The 20,631-nt window shown below is 48.3% G+C and overlaps 1 protein-coding gene across 10 annotated transcripts in view; it reads right to left on the bottom strand.

The window, feature by feature from the left end:
• MTMR3 (myotubularin related protein 3) overlaps nt 1-20,631 on the bottom strand; it is a 191,957-nt gene that overhangs the window by 35,528 nt on the left and 135,798 nt on the right. For all 10 annotated transcript variants that reach the window (XM_063913365.1, XM_063913366.1, XM_063913367.1 and 7 more), the window contains exon 12: nt 718-829. In XM_063913365.1, coding sequence (XP_063769435.1) covers nt 718-829 — 112 coding nt within the window. The remainder of the gene's footprint in view (nt 1-717; nt 830-20,631) is intronic.

Below are 20,631 nucleotides of genomic sequence, written 5' to 3'. Positions count from 1 at the left end.
AAACGCACAAATGTGTCCTCATTGAACTATCCTACTGGCTGGACATATACATGGCTTTTTGTGATGTGCTAGTCATCTCGTGATAAGGCATCACATGCAAATACAATGGAGATCTACAGAATAATAGCTTGTGACATCTTATCACGTACATCATTCCATGCTGCGCTAACAATGCTATGTCCGGCCTGGATAGTTAAAAGGAGGACACATCTGTGGCATGTTATGATATAGGGACAGCTGTTGAACAATTGCAGCAAACTATTGGACAGGTCTCCCAAGAAGGCACTCTTCAATATGTACCCTACCATAACCTGAATCTTACACATTAAAGCTGGGTACACACTGGCATGACGGGGATTCATTAAGACACTGGAACGAATCCCCGTCAGGCCAGAGCGCCCATAACACAATGAGGCGATTTTAATGAAGGACAGAACGACCATGTTCCGTCCTTCATTAACATAACACAGGATGCTAACGACGGACGCTTGGTTTGATGTGCAGCACATCAAACCAAGCCTCTGTCGCATGCAACTGCGGGAGCAGGCAGTCCTGGGTATACACTGCGCGATGTAAGCAATATGTCGCACTAAAACGGCATTTAGGTGCGACATCGCTCCAGTGTATACCCAGCCCAAGATGAAAGAACTATATATAAAAAAACAAAAACATCATATACAACTGGACATACAGGCATGAACAGTGAACATTGCTTACTTGGCTGGATCTGGCATCTGTGTGCATAGCAGTCGAAGTGACTGGAAGCTCTTGCGGATGGAGTGTATATTGGCCATTCCCATAAATACAACTTCACAGTTGGGATAATACTCTAGAGATATTTAACAAAAAAAAAAAAAATTTACTTAACACTGTGCAAATGGAAATCAACTGATGGGCAGAAAAACAATGCTGTAACGCATAACAGTCAATATGAGGTTTGCTTTACTCCTCTAGACTGAAATAACACGAAGTGACTGGTTACCATGGGTTACAGCAAACAGCAGAACAAAACGAAAACACATTCTGTGAATACTGGAAGAGCTGAACAGATTTAAAACCGTTAAAACATTTAATTCATCCAGCAGTGACCGGCTTCCTCGGCACAAATTGAAAACTGAGGGATGATGGGGGATAGAGGGGGAGGAGCCGGCTTCACTTCTTAGATTATTTAAAGTGCCAGCTCCCTGTAAAGCCACCATCATCACCCCACAGTCTTGAAGTTGTGCCAGTGTCCCCTAGTGGCTGACAGAAAAAATAAGAATTTACTTACCGATAATTCTATTTCTCGTAGTCCGTAGTGGATGCTGGGGACTCCGTAAGGACCATGGGGAATAGCGGCTCCGCAGGAGTCATGGGCACTTTAAGACTTTTTCAGAGTGTGAACTGGCTCCTCCCTCTATGCCCCTCCTTCAGACCTCAGTATAGGAACTGTGCCCAGGGAGATGGACATTTCGAGGAAAGGATTTACTTTTAATTTAACGGTGAGATTCATACCAGCTCACAAATCAACCATGTCGCACAACATGGCATTCAACATAACCCATGCCAACGGGCATGAACAATTGCAGCAACATGCTGAAAATAATTGTAACACAACACTTGTGTAACTACAAAACTAACCACTGCAGGTAAAGTACGCACTGGGTCGGGTGCCCAGCAACCCCTACGGACTAGGAGAAAAGGATTTACCGGTAGGTATTAAAATCCTGTTTTCTCATATGTCCTAGAGGATGCTGGGGTCCACTTCAGTACCATGGGGTTATACCAAAGCTCCTGTACGGACGGGACAGTGCGGATGACCCTGCAGCACTGACTGACCAAACTTGAAGTCCTCATCGGCCAAGGTGTCAAACTTGCAAAACTTTGCAAACGTGTTTGCCCCTGACCAAGTAGCTGCTCGGCAAAGTTGTAATGCCGAGACCCCCCGGGCAGCCACCCAGGGTGAGCCCACCTTTCTAGTAGAATGGGCATTTACCGAATTCGGTATCGGCAATCCTGCCGTGGAATGAGTGTGCTGAATCGTCCCTCTGATCCAGTGTGCAATGGTCTGCTTAGAAGCAGGACACCCAATCTTGTTGGGAGCATACAGAACAAACAGAGCCTCTGTTTTCCGTATATGAGCTGTTCTAGCGACATAAATTTTCAAAGCTCTGACCACATCAAGAGACTTTGACGCAGTGAAGGTGTCAGTAGCCACTGGCACCACAATAGGTTGGTTTATATGGAAAGACGAAACCACTTTCGGAAGAAATTGCTGACGAGTTCTTAACTCTGTCCTATCTTCATGGAAGATCAGGTAAGGGCTCTTGTGAGACAAGGCCCCCAACTAAGACACCCGCCTTGCGGATGCCAAGGTCAACAGCATGACCACTTTCCAAGTGAGAAACTTCAATTCTATCTCCTGTAGAGGTTCAAACCAATCCGACTGAAAGAACTGCACCACCACATTAAGGTCCCATGGTGCCACCGGAGGCACAAATGGAGGTTGGATGTGCAGCACCCCTTTCACGAATGTTTGAACTTCTCAAAGGGAGGCCAGTTGTTTTTGAAAGAAAACTGATAAGGCCAAAATCTGGACCTTGACTGAACCCAATTTTAGGCCCGCATCTACACCCGCCTGCAGAAATTGAGAAAATGTCCCAACTGAAACTCTTCCATAGGAGCCTTCTTGGATTCACACCAAGACACATACTTTCTCCAAATACGGTGGTAATGTCTAGACGTTATTCCTTTCCTGGCCTGAATAAGAGTGGGGATGACTTCTTTGGGAATACCCTTTCGGGCTAGGATCTGGCGCTCAACAGCCATGCCGTCAAACGTAGCCGCGGTAAGTCTTGATACACGCACGGCCCCTGCTGCAGCAGGCCCTCGCGAAGAGGAAGAGGCCGAGGATCTTCTATGAGCAACTCCTGAAGATCTGGATACCAAGCCCTCCTCGGCCAGACTGGGACAATGAGGATCGCTCGAACCCTTGTTCTTCTTATGAGCTTGAGAACTTTTGGTATTAGTGGAAGTGGAGGGAAGACATACACCGACCGAAACACCCACTGTGACACCAGTGCATCCACTGCTATTGCTTGAGGGTCTCTCGACCTGGAACAATATCTCTGAAGCTTCTTGTTGAGACGAGATGCCATCATGTCTACTTGAGGGACTTCTTGGCCCCACTCTCCTGGATGGAGATCGTGTCTGCTGAGGAAGGCTGCTTCCCAATTGTCCACTCCCGGAATGAAAATTGCCAGCAGAGCTTTTGCATGTCTTTCTGCCCAGAGGAGGATTTTTGTCACCTCTGCCATTGCCGCTCTGCTTTTCGTTCCGCCCTGACGGTTTATGTACGCGACTGCTGTTACATTGTCCGACTGGATCTGCACGGGTTGATTTTGAAGAAGATGCATCGCTTGTAGAAGGCCGTTGTAAATGGCTCTCAATTCCAGAAGAGTTTATGTGAAGACAGGTTTCCTGACTTGACCATTTTCCTTAGAAGCTTTTTCCCTGTGTGACTGCTCCCCAGCCTCGGAGACTTGCATCCGTGGTTACTAGGACCCAGTCCTGAATCCCGAACCTGCGTCCCTCTAGTAGGTGAGAACTGTGTAGCCACCATGGGAGCGAAATCCTGGCTCTGGAAGACAGGATTATCTTCTGGTGCATGTGTAGGTGGGATCCGGACAACTTGTCCAACAGGTTCCACTGGAATACTCATGCATGGAATCAGCCAAACTGTATGGCCTCGTAGGCCGTTACCATCTTTCCCAACAACTGAATGCATTGATGGATCGACGCTCTTGTTAATTAAAAATTTGCTTGACCAGTCTCTGGATTTCCAGAGCCTTCTCTACTGGAAGAAATACCCTCTGTACTTCTGTGTCCAGTATCATCCCCAGAAAGGACAATCTTGTCGTCGGTTCCAACTGCGACTTTGGAAAATTCATGATCCAATCGTGTTGTTGGAGTATGGACAGGGAGAGTGCAATGTTCTGCACCAACCGTTCCCTGGATCTCGCTTTTATCAGGAGATCGTCCAGGTAAGGGATTATATTGACTCCTTGCTGTCGAAGGAGGACCATCATCTCTGCCATCACATTGGTGAATACCCTCGGTGCCGTGGAGAGTCCGAACGGCAACGTCTGGAACTGGTAATGGCAATCCTGTACTGTGAATCTCAGATAAGCTTGATGAGGAGGATAAATGGGAACATGTAATTAGGCATCTTTTATGTCCACTGACACCATGAAGTCCCCTTCCTCCAGACTGGAAATCACTGCCTTCAGAGATTCCATCTTGAACTTGAACCTTTTCAGGTAGAGATTAAAAGATTTCAGGTTTAAAATTGGTCTGACCAAGCCGTCCGGCTTCGGAAATACGAAGAGGCTTGAATAAAACCCTTCTCCCTGTTGTGACAAGGGCACCAGGACAATGACTTGATCCTGACATAATATTTGAATTGCAGCTGTTACTACTTCTCTGTCCGGGAGAGAAGCTGGCAAGGTCGATTTGAAAAATCGGCATGGGGGAACGTCTTGAAACTCCAGTTTGTATCCATGGGACACTATTTGCAAGACCCATGGGTCCAGGCCAGATGGAACCCAGAGATGACTGAAAAAGTTTCAGACGTGCTCCCACCCGAGCGGACTCCCGCAAGGGAACCCCAGCGTCATGCTGCAGATTTGGCAGAAGCAGGGGTTGATTTCTGCTCCTGTGATACTGGGGACGCTATGGACTTTTTTCCTCATCCCCTCCCTCTACCTGCAAAGAAAGGGGAACCTTTACCTATTTTGTATCTGTTGAGCCGAAAGGACTGCATCTGAGAGTGATGCGTCTTTTTCGCCGGCACAGGAGCATAAGGCAAGAATGTCGACTTACCAGCGTAGCCGCAGAGCCTAAAGCATCCAGCCCATCTCCAAACAAGGCCTCACCTTTATACGGGAAAGCCTCCATATTTCTTTTGGAATCTGCGTCAGCATTCCATTGGCGAATCCACAACGCCCTCCGAGCTGAGACTGCCATGGTAGCGGCTTTTGAACCCAAGAGCCCAATATCTTTCATGGCTTCTAGCATGTATGCAGCAGCGTCTTTGATATGACCTAACGTTAGGAGTATCTCGTCTCTATCTATCGTGTCAATTTCAGATGACAAGTTGTCTGACCATTTTTCGATAGCACTACTCACCCACGCACAAGCAATGGTGGGGTCTGAGTAGCGTACCATTGGCCACATAAATAGATTTTAACGTAGTCTCCAACTTGCGGTCTGCTGGCTCCTTTAGTGAAGCCGTCCCAGGCGCAGGAAGAATCACCTTTTTAGTTAATCGTGACAGCGCACTGTGTAAAACGGGGGGTGACTCCCACCTTATCCTGTCCTCTGCCGGGAAAGGATAAGCAACCTGAATTCTTTTGGGAATCTGACATTTCTTTTCAGGGTTTGCCAAAACTCCCTCAAAGAGAGTATTTAGCTCGTAAGGAGGAAAAGTTACATTAATTTTCTTTTCCTTATAAAAATAAGCCTTCTCCTGAGGTAAAGGAGGGGCTTCCGTAACTTCTAAGACCTCCTTTATAGCAACAATCATATATTGAATGCTTTTTGCCAATTTAGGATCTATTCCCCCTGGAATCACTAGTGTCGACACAGGAATCAGAGTCCGTGTCGGTATCAGTTTGTACTATTTGTGCAAATGGCCTCTTATGTGACCCAGAGGGGTCCCCTGTGGATGAAAAGGCAGAACTATGAAAAATCACATCTTCCACTGATTTTCTCCAGTTTTCTGCATGAGACTCAGACTTATCCAATCTCTTACTGATATGATTCACACTATCACGTAATTCTTTCACCCATTCAGGCTCGTGGTGTGCCGGCAGCGACACCACATTACAACTCTGTGTCCTTAAAATGGCTCCCTCAGGGGAAGAGCTCCCTGCCTCAGACATGTCACACACGTGCACAACCACACCACAGACACTCCGGGACTTAAAGGGGACAGACCCATCGTAAAATCTGTCAGAATGACACAGAAAGGATTTTGCCAGTTCACAACTCAGCACTAGTGATATAATCCCTGTGTAACACAAAATGCCCACAGACCTGTAGCACTTTTATAATGACAAATTCACCATACAGCACCAATTTATACTGTGCCCGCCCCCCTGTTTTGCACCCTGATACTTGGTTCAGAAGTGGAGGAGGACCAGCGTTCTTCTCTGCAGCTTGCTGGGAGAAAAAAATGGCGCTGAGCAGTGTGCTGGCTGACTGAGGAGGAGGCCCTGCCCCCATAATGGCGCATTTCCCCTCAGACTTTTCAATACTATTTTTTTTTATACTGGCGGGGGTAGGACTGTGCCTCAGCATCTTATGTCCCCTTGTTAGCCAGTTTTGAGTAGGTTCATGCTGCCCAGGGCGCCGCGCTCCCCCCCCCTGCACCCTGCTGTGCCTGTGTTGATGGGTAGCATGGCGCGCAGTGTTCCCGCCCGCTGCGCAGTACCTTTTAGCCGTCACGATGACTGAAGATCCTCTTCTGTACACTCACCTGTCTTCTGACTTCTGGCTCTGTAAGGGGGGCGACGGCGGGCTGTGGGAGTGAGCGCATAGCCGCAGCTAGTGTTCAGTACCCTTCAGGAGCTAATGGTGTCCTGTCAGCCAGAAGCAGAGCCATGAAACTATTCAGGAAGTTGGTTCCTAATTCTGCCCCCTAAGTCCCACGAAGCAGGGAGACTGTTGCCAGCAGTCCTCCCTGAAAATAAAAAACCTAACAGTCTTTCAGAGAAACTCACTAGAGCTCCCCTGGAGTGCATCCAGTCTGCCTGGACACATTTTCTAAACTGAGGTCTGGAGGGGGGGCATAGAGGGAAGAGCCAGTTCACACTCTGAAAAAGTATTAAAGTGCCCATGGCTCCTGCGGAACCGTCTATACCCCATGGTACTGAAGTGGACCCCAGCATCCTCTAGGACGTATTAGAAACAGAAATTAAAACAGACATCATAAACTACCCACATTTTCAATCATTTCTGTATTTTGTAGTATTTGTTCACAGTGACGACAATGGACGTCATCACATTAAGAAAGAAAGGATGACTTCATACTCTATATTATCTATCTAGTGGCGAGCAGTGGTTTTATAGAGTCAAATAGTTAAATCAAAGTTATTGTAAAGCTATGTGTGATATTTATCTTCATTGTTTTGAAGTAATGGGCACAATAACGCTACTAACAGGGAAGAGCCCCAGTGTTTTCCATGACAGGTTGGTAACATTTAGAACATATGTATTTTCCAGGCCCCTCGTGCTAATCTTCAGGGAGGGGGCTCTGCTTTTTTCTTAACGATTTATTAGTGTACAGTAGTAAAAGTGTTGCTCTTATTAAAAGTAAAGAAAAAATAAGATTTTAAACCTACCCGTAAATCTTTTTCTCCTAGTCCGTAGAGGATGCTGGGGACTCCGTAAGGACCATGGGGATAGACGGGCTCCGCAGGAGACATGGGCACTAAAAAGAACTTTAGATATGGGTGTGCACTGGCTTCTCCCTCTATGCCCCTCCTCCAGACCTCAGTTAGAAAACTGTGCCCAGAGGAGACGGACAGTACGAGGAAAGGATTTTTTGTTAATCTAAGGGCAAGATCCATACCAACCCACACCATCCACACCGTATAACATGGAATATATACGAACCAGTTAACAGTATGAAACAAAACTGTAACATAACCCTTATGTAAGCCAAAACTATATACAAGTCTTGCAGAATCTAGTCCGCACTGGGACGGGCGCCCAGCATCCTCTACGGACTAGGAGAAAAAGATCTACCGGTAGGTTTAAAATCTTATTTTCTCTTACGTCCTAGAGGATGCTGGGGACTCCGTAAGGACCATGGGGATTATACCAAAGCTCCAAAACGGGCGGGAGAGTGTGGATGACTCTGCAGCACCGATTGAGCAAACATGAGGTCCTCATCAGCCAGGGTTTCAAACTTGTAGAACTTTGCAAAGGTGTTTGAACCCGACCAAGTCGCCGCTCGGCAAAGCTGTAATGCCGACACCCCTCGGGCAGCCGCCCAAGAAGAGCCCACCTTCCTAGTGGAATGGGCCTTTACTGAATTTGGTAACGGCAATCCAGCCATAGAATGAGCCTGCTGAATCGTGTTACAGATCCAGCGAGCAATAGTCTGCTTAGAAGCAAGAGCGCCAACCTTGTTGGCTGCATACAGGACAAACAGTGCCTCTGTTTTTCTAACCTGAGCCGTTCTGGCTACATAAATCTTCAATGCCCTGACCACATCAAGGGACTCGGAATCCTCCAAGTCCCGGGTAGCCACAGGCACCACAATAGGTTGGTTCATATGAAAAGAGGAAACCACCTTAGGCAAAAATTGAGGACGCAACTCAGCTCTATCCACATGGAAGATCAGATAGGGGCTTTTGTGAGACAAAGCCGCTAACTCAGATACTCTCCTAGCAGATGCCAAGGCCAACAACATGACCACCTTCCAAGTGAGATACTTTAATTCCACCGTTTGAAGCGGCTCAAACCAGTGAGACTTAAGGAACTGTAACACCACGTTAAGGTCCCATGGTGCCACTGGAGGCACAAAAGGAGGCTGGATATGCAGCACTCCCTTCACAGAAGTCTGGACTTCTGGGAGAGAAGCCAATTCCTTCTGAAAGAAAATGGATAGGGCCGAAATCTGAACTTTAATGGAGCCTAATTTTAGGCCCAAATTCACTCCAGTCTGGAGGAAGTGAAGAAAACGGCCCAGATGGAATTCTTCCGGAGGAGCATTCTTGGACTCACACCAAGACACATACTTCCTAAATATACGGTGATAATGTTTCGCCGTCACCTCCTTCCTAGCCTTTATCAGAGTAGGAATGACCTCATCCGGAATGCCCTTTTCAGCTAGGATCCGGCGTTCAACCTCCAAGCCGTCAAACGCAGCCGCGGTAAGTCTTGGAATAGACAGGGCCCCTGTTGCAACAGGTCCTCTCTGAGAGGAAGAGGCCACGGATCTTCTGTGAGCATTTCCTGCAGATCCGGATATCAGGTCCTTCGAGGCCAATCTGGAACAATGAGAATTGTCTGTACTCCTCTTCGTCTTATGATTCTCAATATCTTTGAGATGAGGGGAAGAGGAGGGAACACATAGACCGACTGGAACACCCACGGTGTCACCAGGGCGTCCACTGCTATCGCCTGAGGGTCCCTTGATCTGGCGCAATATTTCGGAAGCTTCTTGTTGAGGCGTGACGCCATCATGTCTATTTGAGGCAGCCCCCACTGACTTGTAATCTCTGCAAAGACTTCCAGATGAAGTCCCCACTCTCCGGGATGTAGATCGTGTCTGCTGAGGAAGTCTGCTTCCCAGTTGTCCACTCCTTGAATGAAGACTGCTGTCAGAGCGCTTACATGATTTTCCGCCCAGCGAAGAATCCTGGTGGCTTCTGCCATTGCCACTCTGCTCTTTGTTCTGCCTTGGCGGTTTACATGAGCCACTGCGGTGATGTTGTCTGACTGAATCAGAACCGGCAGGTCGTGAAGCAAATTCTCCGCTTGACGAAGGCCGTTGTATATGACCCTTAATTCCAGTATGTTGATGTGTAGACAAGTCTCCTGGCTTGACCACAGACCTTGGAAGTTTCTTCCCTGTGTGACTGCTCCCCATCCTCGGAGGCTCGCGTCCGTGGTTACCAGAACTCAGTCCTGAATGCCGAACCTGCGACCCTCTAGAAGGTGAGCACTCTGCAGCCACCAAAGGAGAGATACCCTGGCCCTTGGGGACAGGCTGATCATCTGGTGTATATGTAGATGGGACCCGGACCACTTGTCCAGAAGGTCCCACTGAAAAGTCCTCGCATGGAACCTGCCAAATGGAATGGCCTCGTAAGACGCCACCATCTTTCCCAGAACTCGAGTGCATTGATGCACCGACACCCTTTTCGGCTTCAACAGGTCCCTGACCAAGCTCTGGAGTTCCTGGGCCTTTTCCATCGGGAGAAAAACCCTTTTCTGTTCTGTATCCAGAAACATGCCTTAGAAAGGCAATCGGTTCGTTGGAACCAACTGTGATTTTGGTAGATTGAGAATCCAGACGTGCTGCTGCAACACCTTCAGGGAGAGTGATACGCTGTTCAGAAACTGCTCTCTTGATCTCGCTTTTATTAGGAGATCGTCCAAGTACGGGATAATTGTGACTCCCTGCCTGCGCAGGAGCACCATCATTTCCGCCATTACCTTGGTGAAAACCCTCGGGGCCGTGGAAAGCCCAAACGGCAACGTCTGAAATTGGTAATGACAATCCTGTACAGCAAATCTCAGGAACGCCTGATGAGGAGGATATATGGGGACATGAAGGTATGCATCCTTTATGTCCAGGGACACCATATAATCCCCCCCCCCCCCCCCTCCAGGCTGGCTATGACCACTCTGAGCGATTCCATCTTGAACTTAAACCTTTTTAAGTATAGGTTTAAGGATTTTAAATTCAGAATGGGTCTAACCGAACCAGCCGGTTTCGGGACCACAAACAGGGTTGAGTAATACCCCATCCACTGCTGAAGCAGGGGAACTCTGACCACCACTTGTTGAAGACACAATGTTTGAATCGCATTTAAAACTACCTCCCTCTCTGGGCAAGAAGCCGGTAGGGCCGATTTAAAAAATCGGCGAGGAGGCACCTCTTCGAATTCCAGCCTGTAACCCTGGGAAACAATGTCTATTGCCCAGGGATCCACCTGTGATTGAACCCAGACATGGCTGAAAAGTCGAAGACGTGCCCCCACTGGGGCGGACTCCCTCAGCGGAGCACCAGCGTCATGTGGTGGATTTTGTAGAAGCCGGGGAGGACTTCTGCTCCTGGGAACTAGCTGTAGTTGGCAGCTTTTTCCCCTTGCCCTTACCTCTGGCAAGAAAGGAAGATCCCTGTACTCTCTTGGATTTATGCGACCGAAAGGACTGCATCTAATAATGTGGCGTTTTCTTAGGCTGTGAGGAAACATAAGGCAAAAAAGTTGATTTACCTGCAGTAGCTGTGGAAACCAGGTCCGTGAGACTTTCCCCAAACAATTCCTCACCCTTGTAAGGCAAAACCTCCATATGCCTCTTCGAGTCGGCATCACCCGTCCATTGTCGGGTCCATAGGGCTCGCCTAGCAGAAATCGCCATAGCGTTGGCTCTGGAACCCAGTAGGCCCACGTCTCTCTGAGCATCCCTCATATATAGGACCGCATCCTTAATATGACCCAGGGTCAATAAAATGGTTTCCTTATCCAGCGTATCAATATCAGCAGATAAGGTATCTGTCCACGCTGCTACAGCGTTACAAACCCAAGCCGACGCTATCGCCGGTCTGAGTAATGTACCAGTATGTGTGTAAATTGACTTCAAGGTAGTCTCCTGCCTGCGATCAGCAGGATCCTTGAGGGTTGCGGTATCTTGAGATGGCAGCGCTACCTTTTTGGATAAGCGTGTCAACGCTTTGTCCCCCCTTGGGGAGGATTCCCACCGTATCCTATCCTTAGCCGGGAAAGGATACGCCATAAGAATCCTTTTGGGAATCTACAGTTTCTTGTCTGGAGTTTCCCAAGCCCTTTCAAACAACTCATTTAGCTCATGTGAAGGGGGAAAAGTAACCTCAGGCTTCTTTTCTTTAAACATATGGACCCTCGTGTCCGGTACAGAGGGGTCATCAGTGATATGAAACACATCTTTTATTGCAATAATCATATAATGAATACTTTTAGACAATTTTAGCTGCAACTTCGCATCATCGTAGTCGACACTGGAGTCAGAATCCGTGTCGGTATCAGTGTCTACTACTTGGGATAGTGGGCGCTTTTGAGACCCAGAAGGTCCCTGCGACATAGTGAAAGGCAGGGCTGGACTCCCTGTACATTCCGTGGACTCTGCTTTGTCCAACCTTTTGTGTAATAAATTCACATTTGCATTTAAAACATTCCACATATCCAACCAGTCAGGTGTCGGCGTTGCCGACGGAGACACCACACTCATTTGCTCCACCTCCTCCCTAGAAGAGCCTTCCGCTTCAGACATGCCGACACACGCGTGCCGACACCCCACACACTCAGGGAAATCTCTAATCTGGAGACAGTTCCCCAACAAGGCCCTTTGGAGGGACAGAGAGAGAGTATGCCAGCGCCAATGACCCTGGAAAAAATTCCCAGATAGATATAGTGCTTTTATTATATATATATATATTCACTGCGCCAAATTATGTGCCCCCCCCCCCCCTTCTTTAAAACCCTCTGTCACAGTGTTCAGCAGGGGAAAGTCCGGGGAGCCAGCTTCTCAGCGGTGTGCTGTGGAGAAAATGGCGCTGGTGAGTACTGAGGGATCAAGCTCCGCCCCCTCAGCGGCGGGCTTCGGTCCCGCTCGATTTCTTTAAAAACTGGCGGGGGTTTCCTATATACAGCCCGCAGAGCCTATATATATATATATATATATATATATATATATATATATATATATATATATATTTGTGCCAGTCCTAGAGGTTTAAAATTGCTGCCCAGCCAGGGCGCCCCCCCCCCCCCCCCCTGCACCCATCAGTGCCTGCCATGTGTGTTGTGTGAGGGAGCAATGGCTGCGCGTTACCTCAGAGAAGATCTGAAGTCTTCTGCCGCCTCTGAAGTCTTCTATCTTCTCATACTCACCCGGCTTCCATCTTCCGGCTCTGTGAGGAGGACGGCGGCGCGGCTCCGGGACGAACTGCGAGGGGAGACCTGCGTTCCGACTCCCTCTGGAGCGAATGGTGTCCAGTAGCCTAAGAAGCAGGGCCTAGCATTTAAGTAGGTCTGCTTCTCTCTCCTCAGTCCCACGAGGCAGGGAGCCTGTTGCCAGCAGGGCTCCCTGAAAATAAAAAACCTAACAAAATTCTTTCTTTCAGAGAAACTCAGGAGTGCTCCCTGTAATGCACCCAGTCTTCTCTGGGCACAGTATCAAACTGAGGTCTGGAGGAGGGGCATAGAGGGAGGAGCCAGTGCACACCCATATCTAAAGTTCTTTTTAGTGCCCATGTCTCCTGCGGAGCCAGTCTATCCCCATGGTCCTTACGGAGTCCCCAGCATCCTCTAGGACGTAAGAGAAAACCCTAATTTCTGCTGGTGCAAAAACAAGTACGATTTTGCACAAAATGCCCCTGAAACTGGACAACGCTGTGACCTAGTGGTTATGGAAGAAACTGTTTTTATGATCATTTTAAGTACATTTGTCTAGTATATTTTAATTAGTTACATTTTATATACTACTCTAAGTAGCTTTCCTTTGTGCAATGCAGGGTATACATCTACTACCCGATTTTCAGTTCTGCCATTCAAATCCATGGACAGTGATGATCTGCGATGCATGTGGCAAATTAATAATTTAAGGAAGAAAAATTACTAATACCAGTGCTTCTCTCCACTGGGTGTTTTTTTTTTTTTACATGTGGCAGAAGGAGATTTATGGTAGACTTACCACGGTTAAATCTCTTTCTGCAAGGTACACTGGATTCCACAGGGAATACATCGGGGTGTAGAATTGGATCTTGATCCGAGGCACCAACAGGCTAAAGCTTTGACTGTTCCCAGGATGCATTGCACCGCCTCCATTATAACCCCGTCTCCAGGCACTGGAGCTCAGTTTCGTTAACCAGTCCAATGCAGTAGCAGGTAAAAGAGACGGTAGATGGGGGCGTGGCCTGGAGTAGCTGGGTGAAGGACGTGTTTTTCAGCTCTCCCGCATCTATCCTGTTAAACTATCCTGTTTTGGGACTTTATTTGCATTTGGAGCATTTACAACAGAAGCTCTTCTATCCTAGTACATGCTGACAGACTCCGTTGTGAATTATTCCGCTGTGTGCCTGCATCGTGCTCGGCGGGATCTCTTCCACGTGCTGATCAGGGTGTTGGCGGCTCTGACACAGTTTGGCATCCGGTCCGTAGTTCTTCTGTCTCCTGCTACTCCGGTGATTGCATTACTGTTGGTGCACTGTGAAGGCCCTTCTGCTTGAATTTATTTCTTCCATACCCGCTGGCGTGCCTGGCCGGTGGAAGCACTCAGCAGCCGTTTTGTCTTCTTCTATCTCCGGACTTTTAATCTATCTCCTGCTGCTGCTGCTGTTGGCGGGGAGCTCCGGTGGTGTGTTAGCCGCTGCTGACTTGCCGCTTATCTGCGTGCTTGTACTAATATGATGGCCGGCTCCTTGCAACACATTGTGTCCGCTATTGCTGACTCAACGCAGAGACTACTGGATATGTTCGGTGGGCGTTTGAATACCCGTTCACTTTCTGTGGCTCTTCCCGCATCGCTCTCCAATATTACAACCATTTTAGCCCCTGCTGCTGAGGATCCTCTTATGCTGACTGTTACTTTATCTCCTGTGCACCCTGGCAGTAAAAGGCTTTCTGCGGAGCGTCACCTCATTATGGTACCGGCTGCTGATCAAGTTATGGATTCCCTGCCTCCCTCTGCTGGGATCGTTTCCATTGCTTCGGGTCACTTGCCTTTTGGATATGCTGAACTTACTGCATTGTCCCTGGGATCTTGCTCAAAAACCCCTGATGTTGTCCTAGACCTGTGGGTTATGGTGCTTTTTCCTTGGGATCGCTTTCCTATAACTCTCTGTTGGAGCCGGGCTGCTGATCCATCGGACTATTTCCCTTTTGGAGCTACATCATGGCCGGACTGACAAGTTTCAATATTCAAGTTTGCTGCTTAGCCAAGATGCTCTTATTTGTCAGTCCTGTTTTTGGTTTTTTTTTCCCTTTCTTTCGTTTTTTTTTTTAAATTTGTTTTGTACTGTGCCAGTGTGTTTTCAGTTAAACTTTTCTGTATATCCTGTACTCAACTTCTTGTAGGGTATCCCATCTTTAATCTTCTTTAGCGGGAGAGCTGGAACCATTTTACTCCAGTTTATGGCCATTTAATCCTTTGTCCCCAAGTTTTGGGGGGAGGGGACTTATTTTAGTTAGGGTAGCTTAGTTGTAGGAGTTTAGGGATCCAAGTATGCCTGGGTTGGGGTTAGGTTATACAGGGTGGGGAGTTTTGTGGGTTGTTTATTTTGGAGGGGTTTTTCTGCTTTTTGTTTTTTATATATATATATATATATATATATATATATATTTTATTTTAAATTGAGGCAATTGGGGAAGGTATTGTTGGCTTTGCTTTTTATTCTGATGTGATATATTTGAGGTCTGTGTGATATATACTTTTTGTGCTCAGTCTGTTTGCCATCTCGCATATCCTTGTTAATCTCCGGAAGGGGCTCATATGGCGCCTGTGAGCCCATATCATCGTCTATTTTATGTGACTTGGCATACATTCTGGCATATTTGAGACATGCCATTAATATATATGTCCATGATTCTTTTGCCTGCCTTTCCATTATGTTACGGTCAAATTGTCAATTGTCGTATAACTGCTATAATTGTATTGTTTCTTGTTTGTTGGGGGGTTTGTATGTTTGATAAACAAAAAACTTTCAATAAAAACTATTGAATTTAAAAAAAAAAAAAAGAGACGGTAGATGTTAGTCACATAGAACCACATTCTCACGATGGGAGAAGGGACCAGAGGCTAATGCCATACAAACCCAAAGAAGCTAAGTGCGTCAGGGTGGACTGTGTAATCCAGTGTACCTCGCAGAAAGAGATTTAACCATGGTAAATCTACCATAAATCTCCTTTTCTGCAGCGGGGTACACTAGGATTCCTCAGGGAATACATCGGGGATGTCCTAAAGCAGTTCCTCATGGGAGGGGATGCACAAGAACCCGGCGTCCAAAGGAATCATCCTGGGAGGCGGAAGTATCAAAGGAATAGAACCTAATGAACGTGTTCACCGAGGACCACGTAGCCGCCTTGCACAAATGTTCAGCGGACGCGCCATGACGGGCTGCCCAAAAAGATCCAACAGACCGAGTAGAATGGGCTTTGACAGCAGCAGGAGCTGGAAGACCAGCCTGCACATAGGCTTGTGCAATCACCATTCTAATCCATCTGGGCAAGGTTTGCTTATTCGCAGGCCAGCCACGTTTGTGAAAACCAAAAAAGTACAAACAGGGTATCTGACCTCCTGATAGAGGCAGTCCTCTGCACGTAGATACGGAGAGCCCGTATCACATGCAAAGACCGTTCTTTGGAAGACAAACCGGAAGAGATAAAAGCCAGAACCACAATCTCTTGGTTAAGATGGAAAGATGACACCACCTTAGCTAGATAACCAGGGCGAGTTCGAAGAACTGCCCGGTCACGGTGAAAAATCAAAATGGGTGGACGACAAGACAAAGTGCCTAAGTCTGACACCCTCCTAGCAGAGGCAATAGCCAGCAGAAACACGACCTTAAGCGTAAGGCATTTAAGGTCCACAGACTCAAGAGGTTCAAATGGAGACTCTTGTAGGGCATTTAAGACAGATCCCATGGAGCCACAGGAGGGACATAGGGAGGCTGAATCCGTAAAACACCCTGAATTAAAGTATGAACGTCAGGAATAGACGCAATTTTTCTCTGAAACCACACCAAGGCAGATATATGAACCTTGAGGGAGGCCAGACGAAGGCCTAAGTCTAGGCCTTGTTGCAGAAAAGCCAAAAGCCTGGAAGTTCTGAACAAATAGGCATCATAATTCTTAGCAGCACACCATGTGAAGTAAGAGTTCCAGACCCTGTAATAAATCCATGCAGAAGCCAGTTTGCAGGCCTTCAACATACTTTGAATAACAGCCTCAGAGAATCCCTTGGCCCTCAGGAGTGACGCTTCATGAGCCACGCCATCAAAGCCTGTCTGGCCAGGTCCGGATAGACACAAGGGCCCTGAACGAGGAGGTCTGGGCGTTGAAGAAGTAGAAGAGGACACTATCGATAGACCCTGCATGTCTGAGAACCAATGCTGTCTGGACCACGCTGGAGCGACTAGAAGCAGTATTCCTCTTTGTTTGAACTTCCGTAGTACCCTGGGCAGGAGTAATACTGGAGGGAACACGTATGGCAGCCGAAAGTTCCATGGAATTGCCAGTGCGTCCACGAACGCTGCTTGAGGATCCCTTGTCCATGATCCGAAGACTGGAACCTTGTGATTGTGTCGAGACGCCATCAGGTCTACATCTGCTAGGCCCCACTTGTCCACTAGAAGTTGAAAGACTTCCGGATGAAGAATCCACTCTCCGGTGTGAACGTCCTGACAGCTGAGGAAATCCGCTTCCCAGTTGAGGACTCCGGGAATGAACACTGCCGAAATTGCTGGCAGATGGTGTTCCGCCCAACGGAGGATTTTTGATACTTCCAGCATTGCCATGCAGCTACGAGTGCCGCCTTGATTTATGTACGCCACCGTGGTGGCGTTGTCCGATTGTACTTGAACGGCCTGTTCTGTACTAGAGGCAGGGCCAGTGTCAACACATTGAACACTGCCCGCAATTCCAGAATGTTTATTGGGAGAAGAGATTCCTCCCTGGTCCATCGACCCTGGAGAGAGTGTTGCTCCAACACCGCGCCCCAACCCCGCAGACTGGCATCCGTTGTCAGGAGGACCCAGTTGGAGATCCAGAAAGGACGGCCCCTGCTCAACTGTTAGTCCTGTAGCCACCAGCTCACTGACAGACGAACCTCTGGAGTCAAGGAGATCATTTGAGACCTGAAACGATAAGGCAGGCCGTCCCACTACAGAGGGCGGGAATGAAATTGAGCGTACTCTACCATGTCGAAAGCCTACACCATGAGGCCTAGTACTTGCATCGCCGCGTGTATCGACACTCTTGGGCGAAAGAGGAAATATCTGATCCTGTCCTGAAGTTTCAGGACTTTCTCTGGAGACAAAAACAATCATTGGCTGTGTGTCCAGCAGTGCCCCTAGGTGCACCATGCTCTGAGCAGGGACCAGTGAAGATTTTTTTCAGTTGATGAGCCACCCGTGGACTTGTAGGAATTGGATCAGCAGTTCCAGATGACTGAGGAGAACCTCTTGGGAGTTCGCCAGGATCAGCAAGTGAACCAGATACGGCAGGATCCTGATTCCCTGACAGCGGAGAAGGGCCGTCATCACGGCCATGACCTTGGTGAAGATGTGAAGGGCCGTGGTCAATCCAAAAGGCAAGGTCCAGAATTGATAATGTAGGTTGCCAATAGCAAACCGCAGATATTGCTGATGTGACATGGCAATAGGTATGTGCAGGTAAGCATCATCCTGTATGTCCAGGGATACCATATAGTCTTCGGGTTCCATGGCCAGCACAGTAGAGCGCAGAGTTTCCATACAGAATTTGGATACTCTCACAAACTTGTTCAATGATTTGAGGTTGAGTATATGCCGGAAGGACCCACTTGGCTTTGGAACTAGAAATAGGGTCGAATAGTATCCCCCTGCCTCTCTGAGACATAGGTACCGGCACTACTACTCCTGGCGAGGGGGGCGTTTCTTGAAAGATATTGCGTACCTGTGAGTGATGACTTCCCGCACCCAGGCGTCCGAAGTGGTCTTTAACCAGGCCTGGGTGAACTGCAGATGTCGACCTCCCACCCTGGGGTCCCCCAGGGGGAGGCCCGCCCCGTCATGCACCAGGCTTGTCTTGTTTGGAAGCAGGCTGACTGGCGGCCCAGGATTGTTTAGATTTGGGCTTAGTGGTTTTGGAAGCACGAGCTTGTCTCTGGTACGACTGACCTTTTGCTTTTCCTGGAGGTCGAATGGAACGAAAAGTGGTACTCTTAGCCTTTGGAGCAGAAGGCTAAGAGTACGCAGTCTTGGCAGTCGCCAAGTCAGTCACAATCTTGTCCAGATCCTCCCCAAATAGGATGTCTCCCTTAAAAGGGAGCACCTCCAAGGTCTTTTTGGAGTCCAGGTCCACCTTCCAGAACCTCAACCACAGAATTCGGCGAGCCAAGATAGACGTAGTAGACACCTTAGCCGCCATTACACCTGCATCAGAGGCCACCTCCTGAATATAGTGGGAGGCTGTGGTAATATAAGACAGATATTGTCTGGCAGTGTCAGAAAAATCCTGAGGCAGCTCATCCTCCATTGCCTGAACCCATGCTTCAATTCCTTTTGCAGCCCAGGAGGCTGCCATAGTGGGTCTATGTACAGCACCGGTAAGAGAGTAAATAGACTTCAGGCAACCCTCCACACGCTTATCCGTCGGTTCCTTCAGTGAAGTGACAGTGGTGATAGGCAGAGTAGATGACACCACAAGATGTGCGACATGAGAGTCCACAGGCGGTGGAGTTTCCCACTTGTTACTCAACTCTGCAGGAATAGGATAACGAGCTAGCATCTTTTTAGACAGGGAAAACTTCTTGCCTGGAGACGACCAGGATTCCTGACGTATGTCAATTAAATGGTCATAATGTGGTAAGACTACTTTAGTAACCTTCTGACGTTTGAACTTATCAGGTATCTTAGACGGAGTAGTAGGCTCGATCTCATCATCTATTTGGAGAATCAACTTAATAGCCTCTACTAGGTCAGGAACATCAACCAGGGATGTAGTTTACTCATCAGAAGCAACTGTATCAGTGTCTGACGGATCAGTATATTCCCCATCCTCATAGGAAGAATTATCCGAAATATTAGTGGATTGTGAGGAAGAAATGGGCCGCTTAGAGGACCCGTTGGCCCCAGAGGGGCGTGGGATAGACTTGTGTCTAACCAAAGAATGATTTAATTGTTGTAACTGGGTAGACAGAGTGTCCGCCCAGGGCGGATTAACTACAGGGACAATATGTGGCTGTAATGGCACAGGAGGTCCCACAAGGGGCGTAAGACGTGTTACAAACGTATTCAGCATACTTGAGAACGCTGCCTAAGGTGGGTCCTGATTGGCCACAGGTGCTGTGGTTTGACTGGGAGGTGTATGGCACCTAGCTCCTGAACCAGCAGCTAACACTTCCCCCTCAGGGCAATCCGCGGTGCCAGCACTGCAAGATGCAGGAGTGTCCGCGGATTTCCCGCCCTGTGTGGCAGACATCATGGGGAATGTAGCCTTAGAGCGTAACAGTACAATATAGCCATACAAACACAATACCTGCAAATAACCCCCTGTGCTATGTGACAGTAAATACAGGGCACAAACAGAGGAATTAAGCGGTATGAGGTGACTGAAATACACAGAAAAAAACGTATATACTGTGTAGCACTATATATGCACAGCGCTGATGAGACAGACGGCTTTACAGAGGAGATCAGCCCAGCTACTAGTGAAGATGGCGCCAAACTCTCTGTCAGGGAGTGAGGGAGAGTGAAATGCAGCTCCAGGGCGGGAACACCAGCAGTAGAGGGCGCCCGGAGCTGGGGGAGGGGCTACAGGTCAGCGCCTTATTCCCTATGCTGGTCCTCACCACCGGGTACTGTGGAGCCTATGTAAAACGGATTTTAGTAAATCCGACCTGTGCTCCCTGCCCTGGTGGATATAGTGGGGTCCCTGTGCAGTACAGTGTCCACGCCAGCGGCGCGGTCCATCTCCTGGGACCGCGACCGGACCACGATTTACTGGGGGGGTTCCACCTGGGGGACCCTCTTACCTCCTCCCTGATGTGCAGCCACGCGATCCTGGAGAGAGTCAGCGGTGGTGTGCCTGATGACCAATGTGCCTCCGCTGCAAGCATCCTGGAACCCGGCCGCGGGAGTATGCAGCACTGATGGGGAGGTGAGGGAGCCGCAGCACA

Source organism: Pseudophryne corroboree, chromosome 1 (assembly GCF_028390025.1).
Source record: "Pseudophryne corroboree isolate aPseCor3 chromosome 1, aPseCor3.hap2, whole genome shotgun sequence".
Lineage (NCBI taxonomy): Eukaryota > Metazoa > Chordata > Amphibia > Anura > Myobatrachidae > Pseudophryne > Pseudophryne corroboree.
Note: the sequence above shows the minus strand (reverse complement) of the source record. Positions and strands in the feature narration are given on the sequence as shown.